The sequence below is a fragment of the Panthera tigris genome, chromosome D4 (genome assembly GCF_018350195.1).
Source record: "Panthera tigris isolate Pti1 chromosome D4, P.tigris_Pti1_mat1.1, whole genome shotgun sequence".
NCBI classification, from domain to species: Eukaryota; Metazoa; Chordata; class Mammalia; order Carnivora; family Felidae; genus Panthera; species Panthera tigris.
This window is the reverse complement of record NC_056672.1, coordinates 57,865,065-57,878,890: the sequence shown is the minus strand read 5'-3', so window position 1 is coordinate 57,878,890 and position 13,826 is coordinate 57,865,065. Positions and strand designations below refer to the sequence as shown.

At 45.7% G+C, this 13,826-nt stretch overlaps 1 protein-coding gene across 1 annotated transcript in view; it reads right to left on the bottom strand.

Moving 5' to 3' along the window:
• Positions 1–396: 396 nt before the first annotated feature.
• MELK (maternal embryonic leucine zipper kinase) overlaps positions 397–13,826 on the bottom strand; it is a 129,394-nt gene continuing 115,964 nt past the window's right edge. The window contains exons 17-18 of the mRNA XM_042964418.1: positions 3,218–3,352; positions 397–579 (exon numbers count right to left, since the gene is read on the bottom strand). Of these exons, the coding sequence (XP_042820352.1) occupies positions 3,257–3,352 (96 nt within the window). The 3' untranslated portion in view covers positions 397–579; positions 3,218–3,256. The remainder of the gene's footprint in view (positions 580–3,217; positions 3,353–13,826) is intronic.

The window sequence follows — 13,826 nt, the reverse complement described above, 5'->3', positions numbered from 1 at the left end:
TGAAACAAGGCAGGCTTGATTTTTTTTCTCCCAGAACTATAGGAGAGGGTCATCTATCAGTGGACGCAGTGGGTGCAGTGCTAGAGAGTGACTTAAAGCCCAGGATGGAGGGCTCAGCTTCTAGCACTTAGTTGCCCAAGTGACCTTGGGAAAGTCACTTACCCTCATTGAACCTCAGCTTCCTCATCAATAAAGAGGGTCACTATTTCCTGTCCTGGTATATCAGATGGTCTTACAAATAGATCAAAGAAACACAAACCAGACATTTTGCCAGGAAAAATACACACACACACACACACACACACACACACACACACAGCCTATAAACCCAGGAAAAAATGTTCCAAATCCCAATCATCTTAGAAATATAGATTAAACCAGCCAGGGGGCATGTTTGATTATCAAATTCACAAAAATCAAAAGGTGATAAAAGCCAGCATTGGTGAATGTGGGGAGATACCAGCACTTTGAAACACTGTTGCTGAGAATATAAATCAGAAGGACCTTTGTGGAGGGCAAATTTGGCTGTTACAATGAGCTTCCCCTCTGACACAGCAACTCCAAACCCAGGAATTTGTCCTGTGGAAATAATTAACTGAGTGAACAAAGAGGTAAGAATTTCAAGAATTTTATTCCAGAATCTGCTTATAATAGTTTTTTTTTAAAAAAGGAAACAATGTAAGTATCTGATTTTTAGTAATTAGCTAAAGAATGAATATTATATATCCAATTTAACATTTAACTGTCCAAAATCATTAGTAACACAAAATTATTCACTGTCTAGTTTGGTAAAAGGCAGGCTACAAGACAGGAGGTAGCATGAAATCTATGCAGAACAAAATACTAAAAGGAAATACACCAGGATATTGACGATGGAGAGTCAGCAGGCAATGGGCTTGTAAGTGATTTTTAAATTTTCTTCTTTTTGCTTATTTGCATCTTCAACATGTTCTACAGTGGTCGTTACATCCTTAATTTTAAAAGCATCAGAGTGGGGCGCCTGGGTGGCTCAGTCGGTTAAGTGTCTGACTTTGACTCGGGTCATGATCTCACAGTTTGTGAGTTCAAGCCCCACTCTGCACTGACAGCTCAGAGCCTGGAGCCTGCTTCGGATTCTGCATCTCCCTCTGTCTCTGCCCCTCCCCTGCTCATGCTCTGTCTGTCTGTCTGTCTCTCTCTCTCAAAAATAAGTAAACACTTAAAAAATTAGAAAATAAATAAATAAAAGAATCAAAGTTATTTATGGTACTAATAACTATCCTCACTCTGTCTCCCCAAGGTGGGAGTGAGGCTCAAACTGCAGATGCCATGGAAACTGAGCCACATAGAGGATTAGGAGCCCACTGCCCTCCCTGAGGCCCCTGTGCCAGGTCAGAGTTGATCAGTTCTTTCTCAGTATCCCCCCTCCCCGCCATTCACCTGTTTCTGTCTCTCCTAGTTCTGGCCACACATTTCTCTTACATAATTTACATACCCATCCCTCCTCATGGCCTAGAGGTCACTGATGTAGGGGTTACCATGCCTTGCCACCACCACCCAGTCAGAGTTACCCACTGAATATCTGTTGAATTTATCTAAATGGCCATCAGCTAGAGCTATATCCCCTTGGATGCACCACCCTGCCTGCTGGCACCTTCAAGATGGGTCAGTTGCCCTTATCTGATCTGTGCCAAGCCCAGAATAGGCACACATGCAACCCCTGTTCTCACCTTCATTCATCCAGAAGACTGCCTACAGCTTGCTAGTCCATGGAAACCTAACCTCCAGCCCCTCCTCTGCAGGCAGTGGGGGTACAAGACATGATTTCCTTGGAACCTCATAACAACCCAGCAGGGTTAAGGATTCTCAGCCCCATTTTACAGATAAGGAAACAGAGGCTCTGAGAACTGTAACGAGTTGCCCATAAAACAACTTAGAAAAGCAGCCTGTGCTCCCAGACTCAAGTCCAGTGCTCTAACCCTGTGCTCAAAGCATGCTTCTTAGCTCAGGGCAACAGAAACTCAGACCCGAATGGATATTCTGAAGCCTGTAGACAGGTAATATCTCAGAGGGTTGTTGAGGGATTACATCAGAGGGGAAGCTCCTGACACAGGATCTAGCTCATGCAAATTCCTCTGTGGTCAGATGAACCTTTACAAAAGGCCCCCTCCAGACACTGCTGCCTGGCTGGGCTTCCTTCTGTGCTTCTCCACGGGAATGGCTCTGCCTTCTGTGTGCCCCCAGCTCAACAGAAGGCTGATGGCAGACAGCCTCCTCCCTCACCTGTCACCCAGAAAAGGGCTCCAAATTCCTTCTACAGCTTCTTTACTGAGCAGAGAGGGAAGATGGGAGTAATGAGGATAAGAGACGAGGTGACTGGCTGAGTATGTGTCTGCCACTGACTCACTTATAGACATGTCACTTGTATAGTGGGATGAGAAATGGCCCTCTCCTGGGCACCTGGGTGGCTCAGTTGGTTAAGCATCTGACTTCAGCTCAGGTCATGATCTCAGGGTTCGTGAGTTCGAGCCCCGAGTCTGGCTCTGTGCTGACAGCTCAGAGCCTGGAGTCTGCTTCAGATTCGGTGTCTCCCTCTCTCTCTCTGCCCCTCCCCCACTTGCACTGTGTGTATCTCTCTCTCTCAAAAAATAAATGTTAAAAAATTAATTAATAATTAATTAAATTTAAAAAAAGAAAAAGAAAAAAAAATGGCCCTCCCAAATATCAGGTCCTAACTCCTGAATTAGACTGTAAATCTTACCTTGCATAGCAAAGTAGACTTTGCCAATATGATTAAATTAACGACCTGGAGATGAAGAGATCATCCTTGATTATCCAGGTGGGCCCTAAATGCAGTCACAAGTGTCCTTATAAGAGAGAGGCAGAGATTTGACATGGGACATGTGACAATGTGACCACAGAGGCAGAGACGGCCACAAGCCAAGGGATACTAGCGGCCACCACACAGACTAAAGTGGCAAACAACAGATTCTCCCTTAGAGCCTCCTGAGGGGGTGTGGCCTTGCCAACACCTTGACTTTGGCCCAGTGAAATTGATTTTGGACTTCTGACCTCAAGAACCACAAGAGGATAAATTTTGTTGTTTGAAGCCACCAGGAACTTGTTACAGCGGCCACAGGAAACAAATACACTTACTCTCTATGAGGCCATGGGAAAGTTCTGTGAACCCTATGGGCGAAATAAATCTTCCTGTTAAATAATGAAGAAAGTTACTCACCTCTGGGTTGTTATCCATTTGACATCAACTGTACTCTTCTCAACACCAGAGGGGCAGGTACAGGATCAAGCAAAGCCTCAGCACCCTTGGACATGGGTTAGGAGCTCTCAACAGTGCCCACCAAGCCCCAGGACCCTATAACGGGCACACAAAACATCCTCTTTTATATATGGGGTGCTACGTTTGCTTTTGTTTAAGAAAAGTGTTCTGATCTCAGAAAGAAAAAAAAAAAGAAAAAGAAAAAGTTTTGGCATAGTCCAAAGAATAATTTTAGGAAATGAAACATTTTAACCATGTAACTGGTCCATTCCAATGCTTTCCTATATAGGCCAACAAAACAACACCCAGCAGCCACCTAGGGCTACAACTGGGGGCCCTTCCAGGTTCTCCCACTCACATGTTCTCTCTCTCTCTCTCTCTCTCTCTCTCTAGGCAAACAAACCAACACCCAGCAGCCGCCTGGGGCCACAACTGGGGCCTTCCAGCTTCTCCCACTCACACGTTCTCCCTCTCCCTCTTTCTTTCTCTCTCACTTAGATCCCCAGTCCTCCTGGGTGTGCCAACTTTCATCCCCAGGGAGTCACGATGATATTAATTTCCCAGGGCTAATATCCACAAACTGGATGGTTTTAAACAACAGAAATTTATTCTAGCACAGTTCCAGAGGCTAAAAGTCCCAAATCAAGGTGTCAGCTAGGGCCATGCTCTCTCTGAAGGCTCTACAGGAGAATCCTTCCCTGCCTCTCCCTGGCTTCCCTCCGGTGGCTCCTGGCAATCCTTGTCAGTCCTTGGCTTGTAGACACATCCCTCCAGTCTCTGCCTTTGTTGTCACAGGGCCTTTTCCCCCGTGTGTCTCTGTTTCCTCTTCTTATAAGGACACCAGTTGTTGGACTAGGGTCCACTACCATGAGGCCATCTTAACTCGAATACATCTGCAAAGACCCTATATCACATTCACAGGTTCCAGGAGAGACACCATTCAACCCAGAACAGCTATCTCTTTGGGCTCCTTATCCAAATAAATGAATATCAAGGGCTTAAGAACCCAGAAACAGCCAAATCACTAAATGCTGAAGCATTTTCTCTACATCCTTCTTTCTGCTCTGTATATGGTAGTGACATGTGGCCAGTTCTGCCCTTCTTCAACTGTGTGTTCCTCGAGGGCAAAAATGAGTTCCCAGCCCTGGCACCAAGGAGGAACTTAGAAACGTATGGGGCGCCTGGGTGGCGCAGTCGGTTAAACATCCGACTTCAACCAGGTCACGATCTCGCGGTCCGTGAGTTCGAGCCCCGCGTCGGGCTCTGGGCTGATGGCTCGGAGCCTGGAGCCTGTTTCCGATTCTGTGTCTCCCTCTCTCTCTGCCCCTCCCCCGTTCATGCTCTGTCTCTCTCTGTCCCAAAAATAAATAAAAAACGTTGAAAAAAAAATTTTAATAAAAAAAAAAAAAAGAAACGTTTGCTTAACAAACAGATGAAATGAGACACTTGGAAGCACAGCCCGAAGAACGTTATTTCTGATAAGAAAACAGCAACCACTTCTCAACCTCTCATAACCTGCTGCTTTCACAGTGGGTAGCTGACTTTCTATGAGCTCAGCAAGATTCCAGGGCTTCTCTCTGCAAGTCAGGGACAGGACTGGCATCTGGCAACTGGCCAGCAGGGGGCAGGATGGTCTTATGGATGGAGTCCCACAGGGTTGAGCTGGGCTCTGCTCACACCCAGCAGGCAAAACCTCCCAGAATCAGAGCGCTTCCAATCGCAAGGACTCTGAGAAAAAAATCTAGTTCAACTTCTCCTTGTACAGATGGAGACACAGAGACCCAGACAGAAAGAACTTTGCCCAGATTCACACAGAGAGGATCCAAAACACCATATGCCATTCCCTGGGCCAATTCTAGTGCTGTCAGTCTTCCTGGGACCAATCCTTAACAAAGGATAAAACAGCTTATCAATTCACCATTGGACTTCTAAAGGGGCCCCTCTTGATTTAATTCTGTGTACACAACGTACGTCCCCTTTGACCTAGCGATGCTTCCGGAAATGTACCCCAGATGTGCGTAAGGATGTTCACTGTGGTGTTGTTTATAAGAGAGAAAAATTGAAAACAACATAAATTTCAACAGTAGGGGGTCTGGTTTAATAAATGATGATAGGTCTGTTTTATGGAATATTGCTAAAAATAAATATTAAAAATAAATTTTCAGAAGAATATAAAGAAAGTGTTCATGACAGAAAATTGGGGGGAAATCACACACGATTATATACATATTATTATACATATATATCCTTGGACTTTATACCTCAGCAAGGGTGGTCTCTGCCTTGGGTCCCACAATTCAGGCTGTTCTGCATTTCTTAAACACACACATACACATAAACAGTTACTACAGAAGACATGGGCACTTCTGTTACTTAGGATCTGGGGCCCGGTGTTGCAAAGCATAACCAGAAAGATCAACTGTCCGCTAACATCACTCAAACCCCAGGAGATGTGTCTCAATCTCTTGCCCTCCGTCCTTGAAACAAAAGAGGACTGAGTCCCTGTGCCACAACACTGCTGCTGCTGACATCACAGACACCACTGCAGACTACAGGGAAGATTTGAGCGGTGGACGTGCTTAAGTAAGAGAAAAGACAGATTAATTTATCAAATACCTTCTCCCAGATAGCATGAAATGCAATCCTTTCTTGCATAGCCTAGTATCATCTCCCTGTAGTGCCAAGGGTCCGTTTCTTTGCTTTTCTTCATGTTCTAATTCATGGTTCCAGAAATACTCACTAATTAGCACAATATCTGGGACAGCTGTATGTAACAGCTGAGAAATCGTCCACAATGCTAAATAATTCATTTTATCCTTAAATCTGTATATATGTAGATCTAGACAAAAATGGATGAGGCGCGATGTCAACCCTTTACATGGACAACTAGATGAACCCTAACCATTAAAAGAGCATAGTTTTAATATTTTTAATATTTTATTTAATTTAATCAACTGTTTAAAAATTAAATCTAAATTTCAGCTTTATTAAAATAATTTTGATCTAAATTTTTAATATTTACTAATTGTAATTTGAGTTTTGCCTTTTCATCCTAATAATTTTGCATATTTTAGAATAAAAGTAACTCTCAGAAAAATGATTTAAACATTAAATATTTAAACGTGTGGTAGGTGGGAATACCAATAGTACTCTTGCCCGGGGCCCCTCAGATGTATGGGTTAGGTCTGTATTTAGAAAAAGATACCCAGAGAAAACACACCAGAATTTTGAAGGATGACTTTAGATTGTGGGGTTGCCAGGTTTTATTTTATTTCATTTTATTTTATTTTATTTTATTTTATTTTATTTTATTTTATTTTATTTCATTTTATGTTATTTTTCCTTTGCCTTTTTTCCAGATTTTCTAGAGTAAAAACAAAACAAAACAATAATACTTGTCAGGAAAAAAAAAAACACAGCAAGTGTACATTTTCAAACGTTGCATCTTTACCAGGGCAACTCTCCAGTCCCATCCCAACTTAGAATGACTTCCTACCCTCAACCAGGGTCCCAGGGTCCTGGGACAGGTTTCTAATTCTGCCCCTCTGCTCCCGCCATCACCCCAGACTTTCAGCAGGAGGGACCCAAGTGTGGCTCCGGCCTCAGCCCGCACTGAGCACTTTCCCCTCTTGCTGGCATCGGCATCAGCTAATGAGATTACATAAAGCTGTCCCTGAATGCCTCGTGGGCCACACTCCTAGCAAACAGCGATCTCAGCTTGGGTCCCCCCCACCCTGCAAAGCATTTAACTCAGAGCTACCAGGTGGAGACTAGGTGCCCTCCCTGGCATCTCCGTCATGACAGGGCCGAACGACCCACCACCTGACCTTCCAGAAGCCTCCTCTGGAAGATGATCAAGCACACTGGGGGGGGGGGGGGGGGGAGTGGAGGTGCTGTTACGGTTGTACGGATCAGTTCTTGAGTCTGGCAGATGTAATTTCCCCATCAAGCAAACCGACAATGAAGGAAAAAAAAAACTGCATTTCTCCAGGGAAAATAGCAGAGGTGGAGAAGGCAGGATGGTCTCATCCAATCCCAGTGAAGCTCTGACACCTGTCGCTGCCCTCCCAGTCTGGCACTGGCAGTGAGTGCGGGCTGCTCGCTCCAGCCAGGCAGTCTCACTGGTAGAAAGTGCTTCCTGGAATTGGGAAAGAGGCCATTGTCACCCTGTAATCTAGGGGGCCCCCAAAGGACAAAGCCAGGAGGGTGTCAGAACTGAATCAACTTCTTTTCCACATGAGACTCAGAGTTCTATTGGAGAATTTTCTCTCCCACACACCACATAGCCTGAAACTGTGCCTCCCATTGTGATTTTTTTTTTTTTTTTTGAGAGAGAGAGAGCACAAGCAGGGGAGGGGCAGAGAGAGAGGGAGACAGAGGATCCTAAGCAGGCTCTGTGCTGACAGCAGGGAGTCCAACATAGGGCTCGAACTCATAAACTGTGAGATCATGACCTGAGTGGAAGTTGGACACTTAACCGACTGAGCCACCCAGGCGCCCTCCATTGTGATGTTTTAAATTGAACACAGAACACTGGCCATGTTCTTCAGAGACATATTACACTTCAGGGTTGGTTTTTGTTGTTGTTTTGTTTAGTTTTAGTTTTAGTTTTTGTTTGTTTAAATATCTCCACCTGGAAGCTTGCCCTGTGCTGAAAACTGAGCCAAGGCAGAGACTGCAAAGCCTGGTTCACCCCTGTGGCCTTGGTGGTTCCCAGTGTGCTACCTGGTTCACAGATTCTCAGGTGGGCATCTTCTCACATTTCACATCTCTGGAAATGGGCTATATGCCTTGCGATCCACTGCAAGTCAAAGTTTAATTGGCAGCATTTTTTCCTTAATTGGTCAACCATTGTGCCTCATACAATTGATGCATCTTCGATTCAGTGAAATTTGGTGAAATATGGCAACAGTGGCCAAAACAGATCTGTCAAATGAATAAATGTGCCAAGGTTCTATGTACATCATTTCATTTACTCCTTCACAAAATCCTGTGCAGGAAGGAATGTTATTCCCATACGACAGTCAGAAAATGAAAACCTAGAGCAGTTAAGACACTTGCCCAAGATCACACAGTCACGGTAGACAGTGTCTGTGGTGACCACTAAGAAACCCAGCTTTCCCAGGAGAATGCCATTCCCTTATCCACAAATAGCATGACCAACAATCTGGGTTTGCCCTGGTCTGAGGGATCTCCTAAAACATGGGACTTCAGGGCTAAAACTAGGAAAAGACCAGGATAAATTGGTCACCCTGCCACCAGGTCTAAGAGTCCTCTATTCCCTCTGTCCCTCTCTGCCTCCACCTCCTCCAGTGCCTGTACCTGAACAGACCCTGGGCCTGGCAGGATTCCCAGGGCTGGGTCCCTCTCCGAATCAGTGGTGGCTCACCACTCGTCAGAGGCAAGGAAGCTGTCCATGTCCCACCTTCCCTGAATGTCTGCCACCCACTGATGCCGGATCTGGATGTTCAGTGGACCTGCGGGACCGTTCCCACAGCTTACGACACATCCGGCTGGGCTCATTGAAATTAGGGACCAGGCTACGGTTCCTCAGTTCTGGCTTCATGCTGCCACGTGGCTTTGACAAGAAGCTCAATGTTTTCAGGTTCTGGGAAACTGCTAATACTAGCACATTCGAACCAAAGTGGGAACAGTCCTTTCCAGCGAGAAGCCTCCTAGGTCCACTGAGGTTGCAGGAATCTGGACAAGGCCCCAGTTTGTTCAGAAGGCCAAGCTTCCACTGGGCAGTGCTCCTCTGGGGGATCCCAAACTGGGGTTCTCATGACAATGTAGATTCTTGGCCCCTGGCCCAAACATGATAAACCAACCTCCAGGAATGGAGCCCAGACGTCTGCATCTGCAATAAACTCTGCTGGTGGTTCTGATACGGGCCAAAAATTGTAAACCACAGCTGAGGACAGCTGCAGAAAATCTCGTGGCCCTGCTTTATGTCACCTCACTCCGGGCACTCCTGAAGCTGGGCCCCCATTCAGGTAGATCCAGATTTCTAGTGCCCCAACCACTGGGACCCTTGACCCCAGCTCTTTCCTCCTGGGTCTATCACTGCATCCCTTGGTTGGGCAGGAGGCATTAAATAGCTCCATTCACACTTAGGGGGCAATGGCTGCAGTCCCTGGGAAGCCTGCACAGTTCAAGTACTCAGAGAAGCAGCTACTCAGAGCTGGGCACTACTGTACTTATCACGGACAGGCCTGCTTGGTGCCCTCTCCCACCAGCCTCACAGGGACCTGGGCTCCCCATCCTCTCTACCCCACAGCCACAACTGCCCGCTGGCTCTCCCCTCCCCTCAACTGGTATGCTCCCAGAGTTTCCCGAAGGGCATCATGGGTCCTCCATAGTCCTGGTAAATCTTTTATGAGTAATTAACATATTAATATGTCATCCCACCCTGAGCTCAATTCCATAAATACAAGGATGGGGCCTGGGGTTTGCTCTCTACTATCTCCTCCTTGATCAGTACAGAGTCTGGAACACTGTAGGAACCTAATAAATAACTGAATAAATGGCTATATGAATAGATCCCCACATTAACCTATGAAGCAAGAACTATTATTATCCCCACTTTTACAGTTAAGGCACCAAGGCAGAGGTGACGGAATGGACTCACACTGCCTAGCCACTAATTGGCAGAACAGCCTTGAAACCCACTTTGCCGGCCTCAAACCCCCAAGCTCTGGGGCTACTTTGGGAACTGGTTTGCCTTTGCCAGCTGTCCCGAGACCAGGCAGTGTCTTCACTTGCAAATTCTCTCTCCTGTTCTTGCTCCTGGAGTTCCGTTTCTGCTTCTCTTTTTTTCTTTTGTCCCCACCCCCCTTTCCCTCTCAGACCTCCTTTGCCCACTGTGTCTGCAGCCTGAGAGAGTCACAAAGATCCGGTGTGCCCTTAATGGGGAACTTCTCAAAATAAAGGCAGGAGTTGTGGCTGGAGCCAGAAAAAGCCCAGCATCACACCCAGATGATTCACTAGCCCTGGTGAGTCAGGGAAACAGAGGCAAAGAAACACTGAAAAGAATTGGTGCTTTTTTTGTTTAAAGTCTGTCTTTGGGATAAAAGAAAGATACATTTTTTAAAAAATTAAAAATAGCTCCCGAAGATGAGGAAAAAGTATATTTGGAGAACTTGGAGAAACAGATATAATAATGATAATTGGAAACTGGCTTTCCACCCTTTATAGCAAATCCTGATGAGATGCATCCTGAAGTGTAAACAGATTTGAACAATAAACTTATTGAACCATATACAATTATTTCTGGAGAGAAATGGATGAGCGGTTGGTTAGACAAATGGAAGAGGTGTGAATGATTCTTAACACTCTGATCTGGCAAAATGGTCCTTGGAAATTAATGGAACAAAAAATTATGCCGGGGAAGAGAAGCATCATCAGGAGAAAGCACTAAACATAGGAACCATGAAATGAAAACGCATTCTTATGAATAAGAGAATTAATGAAATGAATTTAAGAAAAGGTCAAGTTGGGGAGAATATCAGATGGGCTACAGCTCCACAAAGCTCCTAAATTTACTGTGGCATTTGAAGCGCAGGACTATGGAAGTACAAAGTCCCTGAGAAATCATCCATTCCTTGCTCTTTTCCTATAGTGGAAGAACCTCAGGGCCAGAGAGGGTGAGTGACCTGCCTAAGGCCACACAGCAAGGTGGGTACTGATCTTTATGCTGCATTCATGCCACATGTGCATCTAGTCATGGTTCCATCCAACTCTGAGCTGTGTTTAGTGACAGGGGTTATATCTTAGAGGGTGCTGACAGGTAGGGGACAGGCCTAGAGGAGCTAGCTCAAGAGTCTTCATGCAGAGAACACACTTTCTGGAGTCAGGCACTTTTCTAAAATCAAATTCTCACCCTACCACTTACCAGCTGTGATCTTGTAAGCCACCCCATCTTTCTGAGCTTCAGTCTCCTTATCAGTAAAATGGGGCCAACACTGCCTACTTTGCAGAATGAAATGAGATATCCCGGGAAAGGTACCTTGTACTTGGTAGGAACTCAGTAAATGGCACTAATGTCACAGGCATGACCAGAATTCATTACCTTCAAACTCTATAGTTGCCCAAAAAGAAAAAAAAACAAAAACAAAAACAAAAACCTTTTAATGGCAATAAAAGGAAAACAAAAACATCATGACAGAACTAGAGGTTTGCCAGAAAGAAATTAGGAATGAAGTGTGGCCCAACACTTTATCTTTCCTCAGAGAAGTCAAATATCCCAGGATTACAGAAAAAATATACTCCAACAGTGGGTTCTGCCTGAGGAAGCACTGGCCTCTCTTTCCCAGCTAGGTCCTTGAGGTGCTGCTCCTGAGGACTAGGACCCCCACTTCCCCAGGTCCTGGCCATGGGGGTCCCTCTACAGAACACCGCCCCTGTAACTGGAGGTGTCCACTCTGCAGGGGACTGGGGTTCACTTGTGTGGGTGTGGTTTGGGGGAAACGGGCAAGAGGGGCCCTGGTGAGGAGGTCCTACTTCCCGCTGCAGGGGCCCCAGGGAGGCACTGTTGTCCCAGGGCCAGCCCAGGAGCGGTCCTGCAGCGGCTGTCAGGCTAGGGCAGAGGATTTTGTGGAGGTCAAGTTTGGAAATCCCCATGCACAGAGCCCTGAGGTGGCTCCACTTAGCAGGACCCTTGAGTAATCCTACTTGCAAGGGAAATGACAAGAGTAGCCTGGTCAAGAGCTAATTCTTGCCCTAGTCCTGTGAGAAGCCAAAGTGTATTTAGCTGGAATTATTTTCACAAAATAATACCATGAAGAGCTTAGCAGTCTATTGCCCAAGGAACTATTATGCTTAGAGCTCTTGCACAGACATGACCTAGGAACTCCCAGTCAGCAGACAAGACAGGCTCAGGCACTCCAGGCTTAGACGACATGGCCCCACCTTCTCTAGATTCTTCAGACTGGTTCACCTGTTTTGACTGAATTAACCAAACAGCAGTGATACCCCAGCTCAAATTCTGCCATGTTCATACAGTCTTCCCGAAATCCCCGTCACAATCAACTCCTCCTCCACATCCTGCTGCAACCCCACATTGACCGCCGTCTTTGTGGAAATTTAAGACAAGACCGCGTGTCAAGTGGCAACAGCTGAGGTCAGGGACCACCTTTCCCTTTATCCCCAGTGCCTTTAGCAGCGTCTAGCTGGTACCTGGCACATGGCCAGGGTTCCAAAGCATTCTCAGAATTAAATTAAATAATTGTGGGAAATGTGGGGCTGGGCCAAATGGACTCAGAGGCCAAATTTTCCAAAGGCGGTTTTATTGTTTTTATATCTCTTATTCTTTGTAGGGAAATCCAAGGTAGTTCATACTGAAGAGCTTATAGTAAAGGTAATGGACCTGTTCAGTCATGGGATTGGCAGTGGCTAGAGAGCCGTCAGCCCAGCCCAGGAAGCTGCCTCCAGGAGGGGAAAAAGACTGTTCTTTAGGCAATGGACAGACCTAGGGTCAACTCCAGCTCTACTGCTTATTCCCTTGGGCTTCATTTTCCTCATCTGCAACAAAAAGGTAATAGTATTTACCTTGCAGGATAGTAGTGAGATTTAAGTTCGATAATGTGCAAAGCACCTGGCTTGTAGCAGGCTCCTAAGTAAAACAGTTCCTTTCATGTTCCAAAGAGACATGGTAGGATAGAAAAAGGCTCAGGCTTCAGAGCTTCGCTGACCCGCACTAGGTTTGAAAGCACCCTTTTCCACATGTACTTGTGATGTTGAGTAAGTTATTTCATAGATGGAAGCCTCTGTTCACTTGTCTGTAGAATGAGGGTAATAGAACGTACTTTATTGGGTTTGAGGGAAGATTAAAGGAGATTAGCAAAATGCAAAGAATGTTGTCTGGAATTTATTCAATTCTAAACAAGTGGGAGCTATTATCATGCTCTTTCTTAGGGCAGTATGAGGATCAACCAGGCCCAACAGACAGGGTTGGGCTTTGCGGTGGGCTCAGTGGATTTGGGGATCCTGGCTGAGAGTGCCTGCCAAGACCACGAGGCAGAGGAGCTGGTTAATGGCAGAAAGCCTCCAGTCTGGTCAGCACCACAAAGAGCTCCGCAGGCGTGACCGGCTGGACTGTGGAGATACCCAAGGGGTTCACAGCCCCCTGGGGCTATAAAAACTTTCCAAGGCATATCCAGCAAAGATAACTTTGAGGGAATCAATTTCCTGGTTCCCCACTTCCATATGAATTTCTTTCCTAAAACTGATCTGCCTGTGGTGGAAACATCATGCCAGCTTTCCATTCCCATCCTACCTTCTATAATCCCCCTTCTTCTACTGTACAAACAGACTCATGTATCTTTTCACCCTGAAGCTTATTATGGTTGCATTGTCCTTTTCGTCAAAAAACCTGGGGCATCATATAAAGGGACACTTCAACAAATGGTGTTCTCAATGTCACCTTTAATCAAGGCATTATAACCACCACTGCCCAAATCCAGGCCTACCGCATACAGTTGTGTAGGTTGTTCACTGCATAATTCCAGGGGTTGTCATCTATATCGCAGTCTATATGAATGGTTCTCCGTGGAGTTTTGTAGTAGACAGAAAA